Below are 15,772 nucleotides of genomic sequence, written 5' to 3'. Positions count from 1 at the left end.
CTGGCTGGACTGTTCCCATGAGGCACAGGGTCAGACTGATTTGCATATAGCCATGTCGGAACTGGGGTGGTGTGGAGTGCAACAAAACGATGGATTTAGGCCCCGATCTCTGTGCTGGGGTGAATGTATGACATTGTTCTGCATTCTGTTCATCAACTGTGGTTTTTGCAGTGGTCAGCTGAAGAGCCAGGTCTTGAAGTCCTTCCTGAACTGGAGCAGTGTAGGGCTTTGCCAGAGGTGGAGGTCGTTCTAGATCTTGGCTGCGAGGTAGGAGACGGACTTTCCCCCGTTCTGGTTTTGCATATGCATGACATGGTGGCTAGGGAGAGGTCAGCTGATCGAAGGTATGCTGGTATGATGTTGTGCAGGGTCTTATATGCATGCGATGATGAGCTTGAAGGTTATTCTTATTTCGATTGGGAGCCAGTAGAGGTCGCGAAGGTGTTTAGTGATGTGGTTGCAGTGGTGGATGTTTAGGATCAGTCTCGCTGTGGTGTTCTGGATGGTCTGGAGCTTGCAAAGGAGTTTTTTGTTGATTCCGGCATGGAGGGTGTTGCCGTAGTCCAATCTGCTAGTGATGAGGGTGAGTGTGACCATTTTCTGGATCCACAGGGGATCCAGTTGAGCGTTGTCCGGAGTATTCAGAGGGTATCGAAGCAGGCCGAGTATACAACGTTGATCTGGTGGTTCATAGTGAGTGATGAGTCCAGAATAATGCTGCGGTTTCATGAGTGTTCTGTCAGGGTGGTAGGGTTTCTAAGGGAGGGGGGCCACCAGGTGTCATCCCATGCTGGAGGGCCATGTAAATGTTGAAGAGGGTGGGGCTGAGGGAGGATCCCTGGGGTACTCCACATCTGGGTTCTGAGAGGTAGGGTGGGAGTCTGACTTGCTGCTTTCTTCCTGTGAGAAATGAGTGTATCCAGTTGGGGGCCATTCAGCATATGCCGGCCTCGTGGAGTCTAGTGCTAGTGGGAGGTGGGAGACAGTGTTGAATGCAGCTGAGAAGTCTAGAAGGATGAGTCTGCCATTTGGCCCTGGTCGAGGAAGGCACGGATGTCATCAGTGGTGGTGAGTAGGACAGTCTTGGTGCTGTGGCTGCTGCTGAATCAGGATAGGGATATGTCCAGAACGTTGTTGGCTTCGATGACGTTTGCTAGCTGGGTGTTGACAGCCTTTTTGATGACTTTGGCTGTAAAAGGAAGCAGTGAGATGGGCCTGAAATGCTTGAGATCTGTCTGGTCTGCAGAGGGTGTATTCAGGAGAGAGGTTGACTTCAGTGTGTTTAAAGTCATCATGGCTGCCTCAGGGGAGCAGTTGATGGTCTGGCGCAGTTGGGATGCAATGGCCATGGCGGCTCTGTGGAAGATGTGGGGGCACAGGGGTCTGAGGTTACTCCAGAGTGGATGTTCTTCATGGTGTTTAAGGTGTCTTTTGTTGTGAGCGGGGTCCAAGTGAGTAGGGTCTGTTGGGTGGCGTCGCTGGGGGTGGAGGCTGAAATGATGCAGAGGTCCTGGTTGTCGAAGTTGTTCTAGAGCGTCTTAATCTTGAGATGGAAACAGGTGCTGAGTCTCTTGCAGAGATCTTGGGAGGAGGGACTTCTGTAGTTTTGCTGCTGGGTTTTGCAAATTCATGGATGATGGAGAAAACTCCTTTGAGTTGTGGGCGGTGGTGAGGATTCTGTCTTGGATGAAGTTCTTCTTTAGGGATTTGATGAGTTGGTGGTGTGCTGTGCTGGCTGTTCTGTAGGCGGTGCATGTTTCTGGGTTTTGCTTTTCCTCCATGTCTTTTCGAGTCGTCAGCAGGATCGCTTGGATTCTTGGAGTGCAGGGGTACCCAGCTTGATTTCTTGATGTGTTGTCCTGTGACTTTCTTGAAGGGAGCAAGAGTGTCTGCATGGTTGGTAATCCAGCGGTGGAGGTTGCGTGCTGCTTTGTTAGCGTCTGGCGTCGTTGGAGGTGGGGTGCTTTGATGGCAACTATGAGCTGTTCTTTGGTGACTTTGTTCTAGCTTCTGCGGGGGAGGGTGTGTGTGCTTGTGTATGTGGGTTTTCTGAAGGAGAAATGGACGCAGTTGTGGTCCATTCAAAGAAGATCCGTTGTATGGCTATAGATATGCTGTTTCCTCCTTTGATGATGGGGTTGTGTGTGTGTAAGGTGGCAGTGCCAAGCTGTTTCAGTCCTATGTTGGTGAGGTTCTCTAGGAGGGTGTTGGTGTTGGGTTTGTCGTGGTTCTCCAGGTGGAAGTTTAGGTCTCCAAGTGGTATGTAGTCTGTGGAGGTGAGGGAGTGGAGTGCGATGATGTTTGGCGACGGTGTTGGTAAAGGAAGCATGGGCTATGCGGCATGTACATGAGGGATCTGCAGAGAGTTGTTTTGGAGTTGGTCTTGTTCTGGAAGTAGAAGTGGAGATGTTCCATGGGGGTCGCACCATCATCCGGGTCAATGGATGTCATACGGAGGGAGCTTTTGTGGAAGATGGTGATGCCTCCTCCTGAGCGGGTGGGGCAGTCTTTTCTCACGATCTTGGCATTTGCGATGTTGGAGCCTATTTGGTGTTGGTCCAGGTTTCTGTTAGGAAGGTGACGATGGGCATGTGGGTGTTTGAGTAGGTCCCAGATTTCTATGGCGTGCCTGTATTGGTGAGCACACGCTGAGGAAGATGCAGTTCAGGTGGCGGTCGAGTCATGATCGGGTTGCAGATGGGCTCAGAAGGCTTGCCTTTATCCTGCCTTTGGCACGCCCACGCAGCAACAGCCATTAAGCAAGGGTTGGGGGAGCAGGAAGGACACACTGGAGGGGGGGCGGGCTGCAGGGGAAGCAATGGCGGGGAGCACAAAATGCAAAGAGAGCGAAAACAGAAAGAGAGAGCAAAGCAAAGACAGAGGGAGCAAAATGAAAAAAGATAGAGCAGCTAAAAAAATAGAGCAAAATGAGAAACAAAGAGGGCAGATAAAGTCAAGAGAGGGGGGGGACAGCAGAAGAACAGAGTGCTCTCTGACTGGCACACCAGGGATGAGGCTCAGGCAGAAGCCTGCAGGTGGAAGAGGGCTCCGAACCTGCTGGCCAGACGGAGAGCCCAGGGCTCACAGGGCACTTACTGGTGGATTTGTGCAGGGAGAGCTGACCAATTCAGATTATTCTGCACTGTGGTCAGTGGTCTAGCTGTCCTTGCCATGCATCGTCCGCCATTAAGTAGGGAACAGGGGAGGGCGGGAGCAGGAAGGAAATGCTGGAGAGGGGAGGGGCTGCATGAGCAGCAGCTGCAGGGAGCGCGAAAAATGCAAAAGAGTGGCAAAGGAGAAAGAAAGAGCAAGCAAAAAAAGGGAGCACAAAGAAAAAAGAGAGAGCAACCAAAGAAAAAGAGAGCAAAATGAGAAAAAAGAGGGCAGAGAAAGTCAAGAGAGGCGGACCAGCAGAAAAGCAGAGTGATCTCCCACTGGACCCCCAGAGATGAGGCGCAGGCAGGAGCCTGCAGGTGGAAGAGGGCCTCGAGCCTGCAGCCAGACAGAGAATCCAGGGCTCACAGGGAACTTACTGGTGGATATGTGCGGGGGAGAGCTGACCAAGTCAGATCATTCTGTACTGTGGTACTGTGACTGGTATGCGGTAACAAAATGACCAGTGGGACACAAAGATCACTCGGCCAATCCGAATGGCCCTTTTTTATTTTTTAATGTAATTGGAGTCCCACAAGACTAACTGTCCAGAAATACCTATCTTTTTCTAAGCTTTAACCACTTGCCAAAACCGATCCACTTTTTAAAGTAGGCCTGGGCAAAATGTGTGTTATGCTGGTAAATGTGCCTTTAAGTAAAAAATTGACATGAGGTCACATTTCACGTAAATTATACCATGAAATTATGGATTTACATTTCACCTATACGCTAAAGTAAATTATGTGAATTTTGCACAGATTTTATTTAAGAGCTTATTTTTGAAAATTGGTTGCACAGATTTACAACAAAGCACACAAAGCATGTTTTCCAAGTAACTAACTTTTTGCCGAAATTGGTTTAGCTCCATATCTGTCATGTTTGCTGTACCAAGAGATCCATACATTTTCCATGAAGGAGGCGAGATGAATGAATGTTCCTTTTGGGAAGTTTTGTGCAGATTGGGCAAATTATGCTAATACTATCAAACAAACAAAATACTCTTCCTATGGAAACTTTGACAAACTAACTACACAGTGGTGACTGCCGCTTATGTAATATTGCTTTGTAAGTTGTTGATCAAACTACAGTATTCTCTAGTGGGCTATGCCTCACCCACCAAGTTGGTTTTACAGCTCGTGCATAACAGCAAGGGGACAGTGTGAATGTTGGTTGAAGTGTTAACCATAAGGTAAGCAGCACAATCTATTTGTACTTTATACGCCAGTCCGTCTGTTTCAGAGAACATGTTTGATGTCTATTTTTAAGAACTTTTTGGGAATTACATTAATGAATCACAGATGTAACACTATTTTGATATTAAAAACAGTAGAATCAAATATCTACTATGAGATTTCCCATTTTGAATATTGATAGCTAGTCTAGAAGAGATACCTTGCAGACTATCCTATGGCAACAACATTACTCACTTTGGGCCTCATTTATGAGCCCTTGCATCACTTTTACGCCGCCAGTGCGTCACTTTTTGTGACGCACCAGTGGCGTAAAAAATGCGCCTTGTTGCTTCATATTTACAAAGTGACGCATCTAGGTAGATGCGTCACTTTGTAAACCCCTGCGCCACATTATACCTGCGCCAGGTATAATGTATGCAAGGGGGGCGTATTGACGCAAGGAAGGGTCGTAGAAGTGACGCACTGAAATCTATTAGATTTCACTGCATCACTTTTAGGACACTGTTGCGTCAAAATCCTGCGCCTGCCTCACAGCAGGCGTAAGACTGATGCAGGCCCTTTCATATGGGGCTTGCCCCATGTGAAAGGACGCATTGCTGGAGTTGCGTCACTTGTGTGACACACTCCAGCAATTCGTCACTTTTGTGCTTACAGATACGTCAGAAATACTGACGTATCTGTAACTCCTTGCGACATGATGCGTCATACATTAAATATGACGCATCAGGAATGTCGCAAAGAAGGCGCACTGAGAAGTGACGCATCGCTGCTTTCACGAAGCTATGCGTCATTTCTCATAAATGAGGCCCCATATATTTAGCCCTTCACCTTACAATATGTGTTGTAATGTGTTACATGGTTGTATATTCCCGCATACAACTCACCAACATGATTTTGCAAGTAAAGCTAGGCTTGCTGTATGGGTAGCAAGCACAAAGACACTGCATAAGCAGAAGTCCACACTAGTGAGCATGCGCGATGATTAGATTTGCAAAATCATCCTTCTCTGCTCTTGTACAGAGGGCAGAGTAATGATGTGTACTTATAGTGTTCGTGCCTAGGAAGCACTGGGCTCTCTGTTTTTGAGCCTGATTGTAAGGGAAACTCACTTGACTCTGAATATACACATCGGCAAGTGAACATATATGACACGTGTACATTGGTGTACATGCTTAACCGACCATCTCTCTGAAACCAGCGTGGTACTTCCACGCTTGGAGGGAGAGCCAGGCAAGGTCGAGCCTACTGCATTTGTAAATTCTTGATTATAAATTATTTGGTGCTCTGAAAAGTACCAGGTATTGACTGCAGCCTCTCAAAGGTGCAAGGTTAATCAGAGACAGATGCAAGGGTAGTTAGGTCAAATCAGATGAGAGGTACTGTGCTCCGTACCCAGAATGCCTCATTTGCTTCCTCTGTCGTTACACTGCTTCACCAGAATGACTGCTTTGATGATATGTAGGTCTGAATTTAACCCTTGATGCTATTAGCAGCTGGAAGGGTGCTTTTAAAGAGCGGTCCAAAGGTTTAGTTACAAATTGACTACAATTGTCCTGCAGTGTTTCATCTCAGGGAGCATGGCCCGGCCCACTGCAACAACCAGCTTGTCTCCAGGTCAAGCTAAGGGCATATACCATTGAGTCCTATCACTCCACTTCTATTGTCCAGTGTTTACTCAAGATTCCTCCATCTAGGTTGACTAAACATTTAGGTGAAGCAAAATACTGGTAGAGCGCTTGCACTTCCATTAGCATGGCAGCATGACACGGGATGGTAATCGAAGCATTGGGTAACTTTATTTATTTGCATCTAGTGGCATGGTGAACTATAAAGGACAGTAACGCATACATATTTAAGTGTGCCACTCTCCCTATTTCTTTGTAGTTCTTTTCTTTCACCCCTAATGTACAAAGGTGTTAGCAAATGTCACTGCGGGAATAATTACAAGAAATGATTAATTTAGAACCAGTCTGCACCTTGGCAGAAAAAATATTCTTTATAACTAGCATGGGAATTTAATGCAAACATTTTTTTCTATCTATTTATATATCTAGCTTTCATTCTATCCATCTGTTTAAGTAAAGATCTATATTAATGGTAAATGATAGATGGATAGAGAGAGAGAGAGAGAGAAAGAGAGATAAATAGAGAGATAGATAGATTTCAATTTTTCAGATATCAGAATGATGCCAAATGTTCTTGAGTACTGACACTTTTTGTAACTTAACTTAGACTTTCGTCAGTTAAATGCTGTATTTTATCTGTTTTTTTTTTAGTAAATCCTGGTGAAGTTTTTCCCCAACTCTGCAAGCCTGGGGAATTTCGATGCAAGAATAAGCGCTGTATTCGTGATAGCTGGCAATGTGATGGAGATGACGATTGTTTGGATGGCAGTGATGAAGATCCTGAAATATGTTGTATGTATTTATTTTTAATATGGTTTGTATTTTAATCAGGTTTTTGCAGAAATGTAACATATAATTTAACAATCTTTGAGCCTTGGTATTTTCTAGGTCTCATACACAGACAACTTTAGCAGTCGGTTGGCCACACATAATATTTCCAATATTCAAAGCAAGCTTTGAGTACGCCTTTCCCGATGACTAAATGACTTTGCTGTATATCTCAATTCAATGACCTAACTCCGTATGCTTGCATTTGTTCTGTCCAGGAACATCTCAGTCTCACAGTGATTTGAATAATTTCTATATATTCTTCCATGACTGATGTTTCTGGCATTCAGAGAACGTATCCCTATGTTGTCCCCTTCCCCTCAGGCTTGTTGCCCCTTCCCCTGCAACTCTGCCACTTTCTTTTTAATATTAAACATTTTGCACTTTCTGAGCTCCACCTTTGAATGAGTTTGTAACAATCTCAAATGTTCTTCAATGCCTGCACATGCTCATGCATGCATTACAGGCACACACATCCAAGACGGTATCAGTGGGTGTACACATATCCGCCATGGCCATCTTTGAATGGGTCTTTTGAAATTATACAGAGGTATTCCTAAATGGTTGACCTGGTTGGTTTTGTATACATGGCAGCAGTCTTTGAATGGGTTTGTTCAAGTATTACAAACATAATCAAAGATGTCCACCCTAAATGTGTTCGTATTAATGGCCTCCATCTTTGAATGCATTTGGATGATTTTACAAACTCATTTAAAGGTGGCTGCAGTGGGCGTGCAAATATCCTCTGAGGATATCAAATACAAAATACAGTGGAAAAGCCAATACGTTTTACTGCTGAGACCTATTGGCATTGCCAATATTTGTGTACTATGTGAGCATAATACCATGTAAATTACAATCATTGGGTTTTGCTAATTTTTCATTTTTAACTTTGTTTTCCTTACTTTTTGTTTAACTTTCGAGATACTGGTTCAAGTGGAAAATATCTTACAGGAATTTGAAAACTCAATAGGTTCTGCAGTACTTGTGCTATGACTTTAGAAACTGTATTGAAATATATTGAGAAAGTATCTCCATAGAGTTTTGTACCTGGTGTACAGTTCACACATAGATTACCTGTTAACCATGAGTTTATGACTGCAGGTACCTTCTTTGACACCTGCAGGAAACTCACTAAGGAATTCTTGGCAAAGGTAAATAGTTCTACAAGTGTGGATTCCTCCACCACAAGTGCAAAGTATTATGTGTTCTTGAATTCCTCTCAAAGTAAATTTGGCGAATTGCACAAGCATGTGGAAAGAGGAGAAAACTAGGAGAAATAAAGATATCCGCCTCGTTACACCTCCCCTGGGGAAGGTGTACCTTTCCAAACCTTGGGTGGATGCATGGGAACACCTACGCTCCACCCATGGAGTGCCGCCCTGGGGCAGAGTGACACAAGGCAGCATTACTCCGGATTTACCAAGTCATGCAGGGCCTACAAGGAGGCCTTGTGTGGCATGGTTAGTCTCATTATAGGTTTTGCTTCGTCCTGTGCACCCTTGCATGGCGCAAGTGTGACACAAAACCCTTGATTAATATGCCCCTAAGATCACAGAGGATAGGATGGTGATCTACTGTTCAAGTATTAGCTACTGTGTGCCTGAGGCCAAGTCCTGCCCCTATACATTAATAATAACAAACAGTCATTTTTTGCATGAACTGACAGGCCTAATGAAGCACCTTTATACTCATACATAGTGTTGATAAATAGAGTTGTACTTCAGAATTCAAATGCTAAACGTGGGTTGTATTTTGGATAGTAGTTTAAAGATCTGTTAGTGATATTCTTTAGTAGTCCACCAGGATTTATACCGTCTTTAGTTTGTGCAGAAATCCCAGACACGTGAAATCGTTCATGTCAAGTGCATACGAATTCCCACTTGATTCCATATTTTTGTAAAAATGTTGCACTTGACTGACTGCAGTTTACCCTCACTTACCCTTCATCTCAGGCTGACCTTTACAAACACGCAGGCAAAATGAATGCATCCCTAAAGACTAGACTTTTTAGATAGAGCAGCGAAGTGTTACATGGTTTTTCTTGCGGCGTTTAAATAGATAACGTAATAAATGGGGTTATTTAATCATATACCACGCTCGCAAATGCATAACAAATTAACTTATAGCAGAGGAGATTCCAACATAGTATGCACGCGAACTCATGAATATATCTACAGCGATGCCCTAAGCTACTTACTTTCCATTTTAATTAAATAAATATTCATGGTGTGTGACATATACATTGGCAAAAAATCATATGTTATGAAACAAGAGCCACCCATGTTTCAGATTTCTCTTTAACGTTTGTAATATACTTTATAGATCACAATTATAAACATGATCAATGTTGAATCGCGCTTTGAAGAAGGAAAATCTCATGGTTCAATCAACCTGCCTTCAACCAGCAAGAGCGATGACATATATTACTCTGTTCATTACTTAAATGTAGACGTACTTCAAACACACCTACTCCATCAATGTTTTTCTCGTAATGTGCCTATTTTTTCTTTAACCACTATGTGCATTGGGAATGTAGGAATGTCTGCTTCTATTATCTAAGAAGTGCTCTAACGTCCACCTGTACATGACCGCGCTATATAAATAAACACACACAGACAGACAAACAGACACCCATACATACTAAGAAAGAACTTAGACGAGGTTGGAAGGTGTACTTTACTCTTCTCCATTATGGCCAATGGCAGGCACATTATAGGCCTTAAGCCTTCCTCAAGGACTGGTGGGTTTAATTGTCATTCTAACCCATGCTTATCAGGTTTTGAACTCTGCCCATATGTTATTTATCATTCTAGGGGAAATAACTTGTACTCCCCAAATTTACTTGCAAGGAACCCAGCTGGAATTGGAGTTTCCAGCACTGAGAGGAACTTGCAATGAAGACCTTGGTGTTAAAAGCCTTAAATCAAACTTGAAACACATAGAGTGTTTATAAACTGTTAGATCACAATAACATTTCTAACATTGCATTTCTGATTTTGCACCAATATTTTACATTTGCAGTCATAGAATGACCCATATTATCTGCATCTGTCCAGACAGAATTAAAGCTAACCATGAGGAAGGTATTAATTCCAAAAACAGTCCATTGTAACAATTGTTATAAGAAAATATTTATTTTCGACCTTGATTATGAATAGCTCATATATACCTGCAGTAGAATTTATTCAGAATTTAATTCATCACAACACAGGCAAATGTGCTGCATGTGCCTTTACCATTTACACCTAACTATGTGGGAAGCTTCCAGAGCTTTCTTATAAAATATTTTGCGTGGCAGCCAGACATTTTACATTAATTTTTCCCCCAAAGTTCAGCACCACACACCTCACCTTCCTTTATTCTAGACTATAACCCATTGACCGTGGAAAATAAGAAATACATATTCATACAAATAACACATGATGTAGAACTATTGAAACAAATGTCGGCCTTCCACTGCCATATCTAAAAATAGACAGACAGAGAGCAAACAATTAGTGCTTGGTAGTTTACCACTAAGGCAGGCTTACTGTTCAGCCTCACTGTTGACATTAAATTGATATAATCTGACACAATGGTAAGCCCCAACTGTAGACAAGAGCGACTCCTGCAAACAGTGCTAAAAGTTAGAACGGCACCATACTGCTGTATACAAAGCTTATGGATAATGTGTTTAGCAATTAAAAGCTACACATTGGACGGATTTTGACACAGTAGAACTATATTCAGGAAAAGTACATGCCAAGCCCCACAATTGGGGAATCACACTCCATGGGGCATATTAGCAGGAACTTACTGCCTATCGCTGGATATTTTAGCAGAGAAAACATGCTATTAGCAACATTTATCTCCACTGTGATAAAATATCCAGTGATAGCAGCGAAATGCCTGAATATCTCTGGAAATCCAGCGATATTCACCCATTAATGCCATGGTGGACTTAGCTTGAATATCCACCTCCCATTGAGGAATGCAGGTAAGTCAGGTTTTCAGCAGGTGTTAAATACTAGCAATATTCACGCTTAGCGTGACTATTTTCTCGCTTATCCTGCGTTGGTAATAGGGGAAGTAGTATTAGCGACTGTTTTCTGTCGGCACTACTTGGGAACGCCAACCTTGCATGTCATTAGCGATAATCATCGCTGGCATGCAAGGCGATAGGAAAACCGGCCGCTATTGCCAGAAAGCAGTCGCTAACACCTTTTAGCAACAGCTTGCTGATAAGGCGATAAAAAATTGCTACTTTAGCAGCAAAAAGTGCAGCTAAAGCAGCAATAAAGACCTTGCTTATATGCCCCCATGCTCCTAAAGGTGGGATATTGACATAGGAGGCTGGCGCAGGTAATCACAGTGGGCGGTAGAGGGGGCATGGTGGGGTGGGAGGGGAGAAATGTTGACAGACAACGGAATAAGTACAATTAAATAAATACATAAAACGGTCTGTCTTCTTCTCCACCTCGCCCTGCTCTACCGCCCCACTGCGCTTACCTGCACCGCCTGCAATTGGATCTTGATCCCCTTAGATACCGAACTGATATGACACATACATGGCAAACTTCACTACTACGTTATTTTCTACTTTTCCAAATAAATGTATCTACAAACTTCGATAAGTATGTGGCAGGGAATTTGAGGATGTGGCCTAATGGCTAGAGCGGTTGGCCTTGAAGCTGGGGAACCAGGTTTGAGTCTCAGCAGGAACGTTCAACATTCTTTTATTTTGGGCAAATCCCTTAATCTCCCCTTGCCTAATAAAATAAATATATCCGTCTGTAACGCAGCTGATGCTGATGTATAGCACTCTGATTCCTCTGGGCCTAGTTCAGCCTAGCATTTAACAGTCATGATGGGTTTTAAGTCCTGACCAGCGAGTCCAACGCAGACGCCAGCAGTGAGTGCTTAACCTGTTGACCCAATTTGCCTTCATGTGACTACGGATCTAAACATCTCCTAGATATTTTTTCGTCTTGATATTCATCCTTAGAAATTATTTAGATTAAAAGCAGTCATTTCGGCATTACACTACATTTAAATTGTCTAATGAAGTGATGCAAGAAGGAAGTTGGGATATCTCTCAAACTCATTTTATTATTTGCTTTCATCTATTCAGCTTGAGGTTTATGAAGAAAATGCTGCAAGCGATACCCTCCTTGAGTCTAGAAAGACAGTGATCACAGTGATAAAAAATATAGGGGCATATTATCAAGGGGGTTTATCTCCGCTTTTTTGGCTTTAAAAGCCAAGAAAGCGGAGATAAAATTATCTCCCTATTACCTAGCTGTTGCTAACACCAGTTAGCGACAGCTAGTAGGAGATAGCGACCATCTTGGGCCCCACTTTGCATATCAGTGATATTTATCACTAATGACATGCAAAGTGGGCGTGCCAAGATGTTAGCGACTGAAAACAGTCACTAACATCGCTATCTCCTATTACCAACTTTTGGAGATATTCGCGCTAAGCGCGAATATCTCCAAAAGCTAACACCTGCCCTGAGCAGTTCTTAGCCATGTTATCCAATGGGAGGTGGATAACATGGCTAAGAGCATTAGCTCGGTAATGCATGAATATCGCTGACTTTTCAGCGATATTCATGCTTTGCGGCGATACCTGGTAATACCAAGGTTTATTTGCGGTAAAAATTGCCGCAGCTCAGCGGTAAATTTTTGTCTCTAACCAAGCAATAGCGATAATTATCCCCATAAACCCGCACAGGAGTGTTCCATGTACACACTTATGTCACTCAGAGTACATATGAAAATATATGCTAATATTTTATCTAATTTTTTCCTGCAACTTTTAACAGTCTTCAATAGAAAAATGAAAGTTTAAAATAACACAACCTTATCTTTAAAATTACAGAATTTATTGACAACATGTACTGAACACCTGACTGCAACCGCCTCGGGCCCTGAAAAGTGCTTGGAAGGATAATTTGGAAGTTTGTTTCATATTTTGGAGACATATAATTTCAAAAAATAGTTTCTAGAGATAGATATCTTATTGTCTAAATTCGAGACTGGTTTGATGTTGAACAGTAAGGGCTGATTTATTTTTATGCGATGTGACATTAGGAATGAATGAAATGCTCTTGCTACTATCATTTAGCATGGTGTGGGTTAATTAGGGGCAGCAGGTCATAGTAATAGGGTCATATCTAACCTAACACCATTTGATGCGGAATTTAAGCAACATGCATGCTAGCGTAAAATAACTTTATATTCAAAACAGGAAACCAGTGCATGCACATTAAAAAAAATATGGAGCATTTAAAGAGCTCTTGATCTAAACTAAACTTCTCTTACTAAGGTCTGTTATATTTGTGCCTTTTGCAAATTTGCTGAGTACATAAATGCAGGTACTGGCCAATTCATTTTGAAAATTATTTAGGTGAATTTGTTACCACGTCGCAGGCCAGTGTAGTTTTCTCGTATGGAAAGGACTCCCTGATTTACACTGGTGGCTTTGGGCCCTGATATAAATTGAATTACAATTTTACTGCGACTGTGTGATAATTTCACAATACCATGCAATTAGGAGTAAATCCCGATGGAATGGGAAGTGCTGTATTGGACCAATATTTCTGATTGCAAAACAAGGAATTCGCCAAGCTGAGGAGTTTTAATGTATACATTTACCACCTGCTCTGTGCAGGTGGAAAGTTTTTTTTCTCCAGGCTTGCAAGTGTGATGAGGAGAGAGAAAGGGGTGGAAAAATTAGGAGAGAGAAGGAATTGGTATGTTCTTCAGGGGAAAGTATTGTACGCTGTGTCTGATACAAAGTGGGAATGAGACTTGGCAGGTGCTTCTGCCAAAGTCTTTACCATTATTTTTCTGGCTGGTAAAATTGACAGGAAAACCCGACTCAGGGGCTCCCACAGCTGGAAAAATTAGATGTGGAAAAATGTAAGTTCTGGGAATCAGTCAGACCTTGTGCCCCAGGGGTGTGATGGGTGTTTGTGCTTGCCTTGTTATCCCCCGGAGCACCTTGATATTTGAGAATGGGCCCCTTCTGTAATACAGTGGCCCCATGCAAAGGAAAGAATAGCTTTACCTCTGCTCACACACCATATTATGGGCGTGGGTGCAAAGGCACATAAGCTGTCAGGAGGCGCACTGAGGGTGCACCACAAATAAATGGCACACTGTCAGTGCATCCCCTGATGACAGCCTCTGGAGGGGTTCAAAGTGTTCCTATGGACCCTCCAGATATCCCCGTTGAAGACAGGGCAGTCACTTCCTGCAACTGCCTGCAAGGGTCTCCCCTCTTTAAAGCGCAGGTGTATTCCGCAGCACAGTGAAACATGGAATGGCTTTGAAGCAGCAGCTCCGGATTGCACTTGAATGAATGAGCCAGGGCAGCACAACTTTGCGACTGCCCTAAAGGCAGCGCTTTCAAACTAATAGGGCACACTTTCCCTGTTTGCACACAGTGCACCTGTTTGAAGGTACATCATGGTGCAAACAGGGAAAATCCACCCTATATGTAATTGGGCCCCAAAATAAATAATTATGCGGACTCAAATTCTGGCCCTATATGTACGTGTTCAATGTACAAGATGCTGGCATATTGGATTCATTGATTCCCCAGCCACAGAGTTTGTTTAAGGAAGATACAAAGAGTTCATTTATATCATAGTTTAATGAATTACTCAAAAGCCCCTCTGGCCAAAAGAAAAGTCTCCATTTTATATACTATATGAGCCTTGCAAGGCTTATCTAAAATGTTGGTTCTTCTCCATAGTTTCGTAAAAGTGTGACTGTCTCTGCAACCCATGCTGGAAGTCTATCATGGAGAGCTAAGTGATGGCTTCAGATGCAACATTACCCTCACTCTCTCTTTACCAAGTGTTGTCAAGTGCAAAATGTCGACCTTTTGAATCTTTAAGTAGAATATTAAGACTATGGATGATAATGATGAGTTTTAGTAAAATATATTAGATTTGTTGTTCATTAAAAACAAAACCCAGGCTATTTTTAAAAGTTCAATATGTCAGAAATTGAAACTCAACATCCTTTGTTAAGAATAAGACTGGCAGGGCACAGGATGACAATTATTAATTCATAAAGCTTCTTTCCAGGTGTGAAACTGGTAGAAAAGTTGGGACAAAATAAAATTGAGCTAATGCGGTACATTATTTGTAAGGGTATGACCCTGCTCTACCAAAATGAATTTTAGGATTAGGCAATACAGCTTTTCAAACAGATAGATGATGACCAATATGCCTAAGCATGTATTAGGCGAACTTCTTTGCTGACATTATTAAAAGATAGTTAGTACATAAACACGTTTTAAAATTGCCCAAAAAAGCAACTCATTGAAATTAGGTTTTATATATAGAACGTCCTGAAATGTCTATTGTGTTCTGTTCTAATAACTACAGTACTATTTAGTATTATTACAATCTCCGAAAAATTATACATATCGGAATAAAATTAAAAGAATTTTCACAATCTTAATATTTTTGTAGCGCTGTTTGCAGAAATTACCTCTACAATGAAGACAAGTGACTTTAATCCAAGCAAAAGCCCCAATCTAGGAAATGTAGTTCTGCTATCAGCAAAATTAAACACCCTCTTCAGAAGTGGGCCACATAGTTTTATGTTAGTTTTGTAAATGTTCATAAAAATTCCATCTGGGCTGGGGTTTTCATGAGAGGTTCTAATAAAAAACTGTAAGTACCTCCTAAATGCTAAAACGAATAACCAAAGTATTGAGATATGGTTGGGGCACAACATGATTATGGGTATTGAGCCCATTTAGGTAAGAAAAATGCAACATCAGCAGTTTGCAGGAATTACAAATTTCAAGCTCGAATCAAGTATATTTACATCCTCCCCTGCAAGAAATAATACACCAGGAGACCTCTGCATTTTTAGCATGACTGGCATACATCAGTTCTTTCCTTCCATGTTTAATATAAACCTATTAGGCCTTGCTTAATGCACTACGATATTCCTGAAACTTCTT

General features: G+C 42.3%; 1 protein-coding gene across 1 annotated transcript in view; it reads left to right on the top strand.

Annotated features, from left to right (window-relative positions):
• The window catches only part of LRP1B (LDL receptor related protein 1B), a 3,669,685-nt gene that overhangs the window by 1,686,573 nt on the left and 1,967,340 nt on the right, over nt 1–15,772 (top strand). The window contains exon 16 of the mRNA XM_086955170.1: nt 6,623–6,763. Within this exon, the coding sequence (XP_086811296.1) occupies nt 6,623–6,763 (141 nt within the window). The remainder of the gene's footprint in view (nt 1–6,622; nt 6,764–15,772) is intronic.

Source organism: Lissotriton vulgaris, chromosome 2_1 (genome assembly GCF_964263255.1).
Source record: "Lissotriton vulgaris chromosome 2_1, aLisVul1.2, whole genome shotgun sequence".
Taxonomy (NCBI): Eukaryota; Metazoa; Chordata; class Amphibia; order Caudata; family Salamandridae; genus Lissotriton; species Lissotriton vulgaris.
Note: the sequence above shows the minus strand (reverse complement) of the source record. Positions and strands in the feature narration are given on the sequence as shown.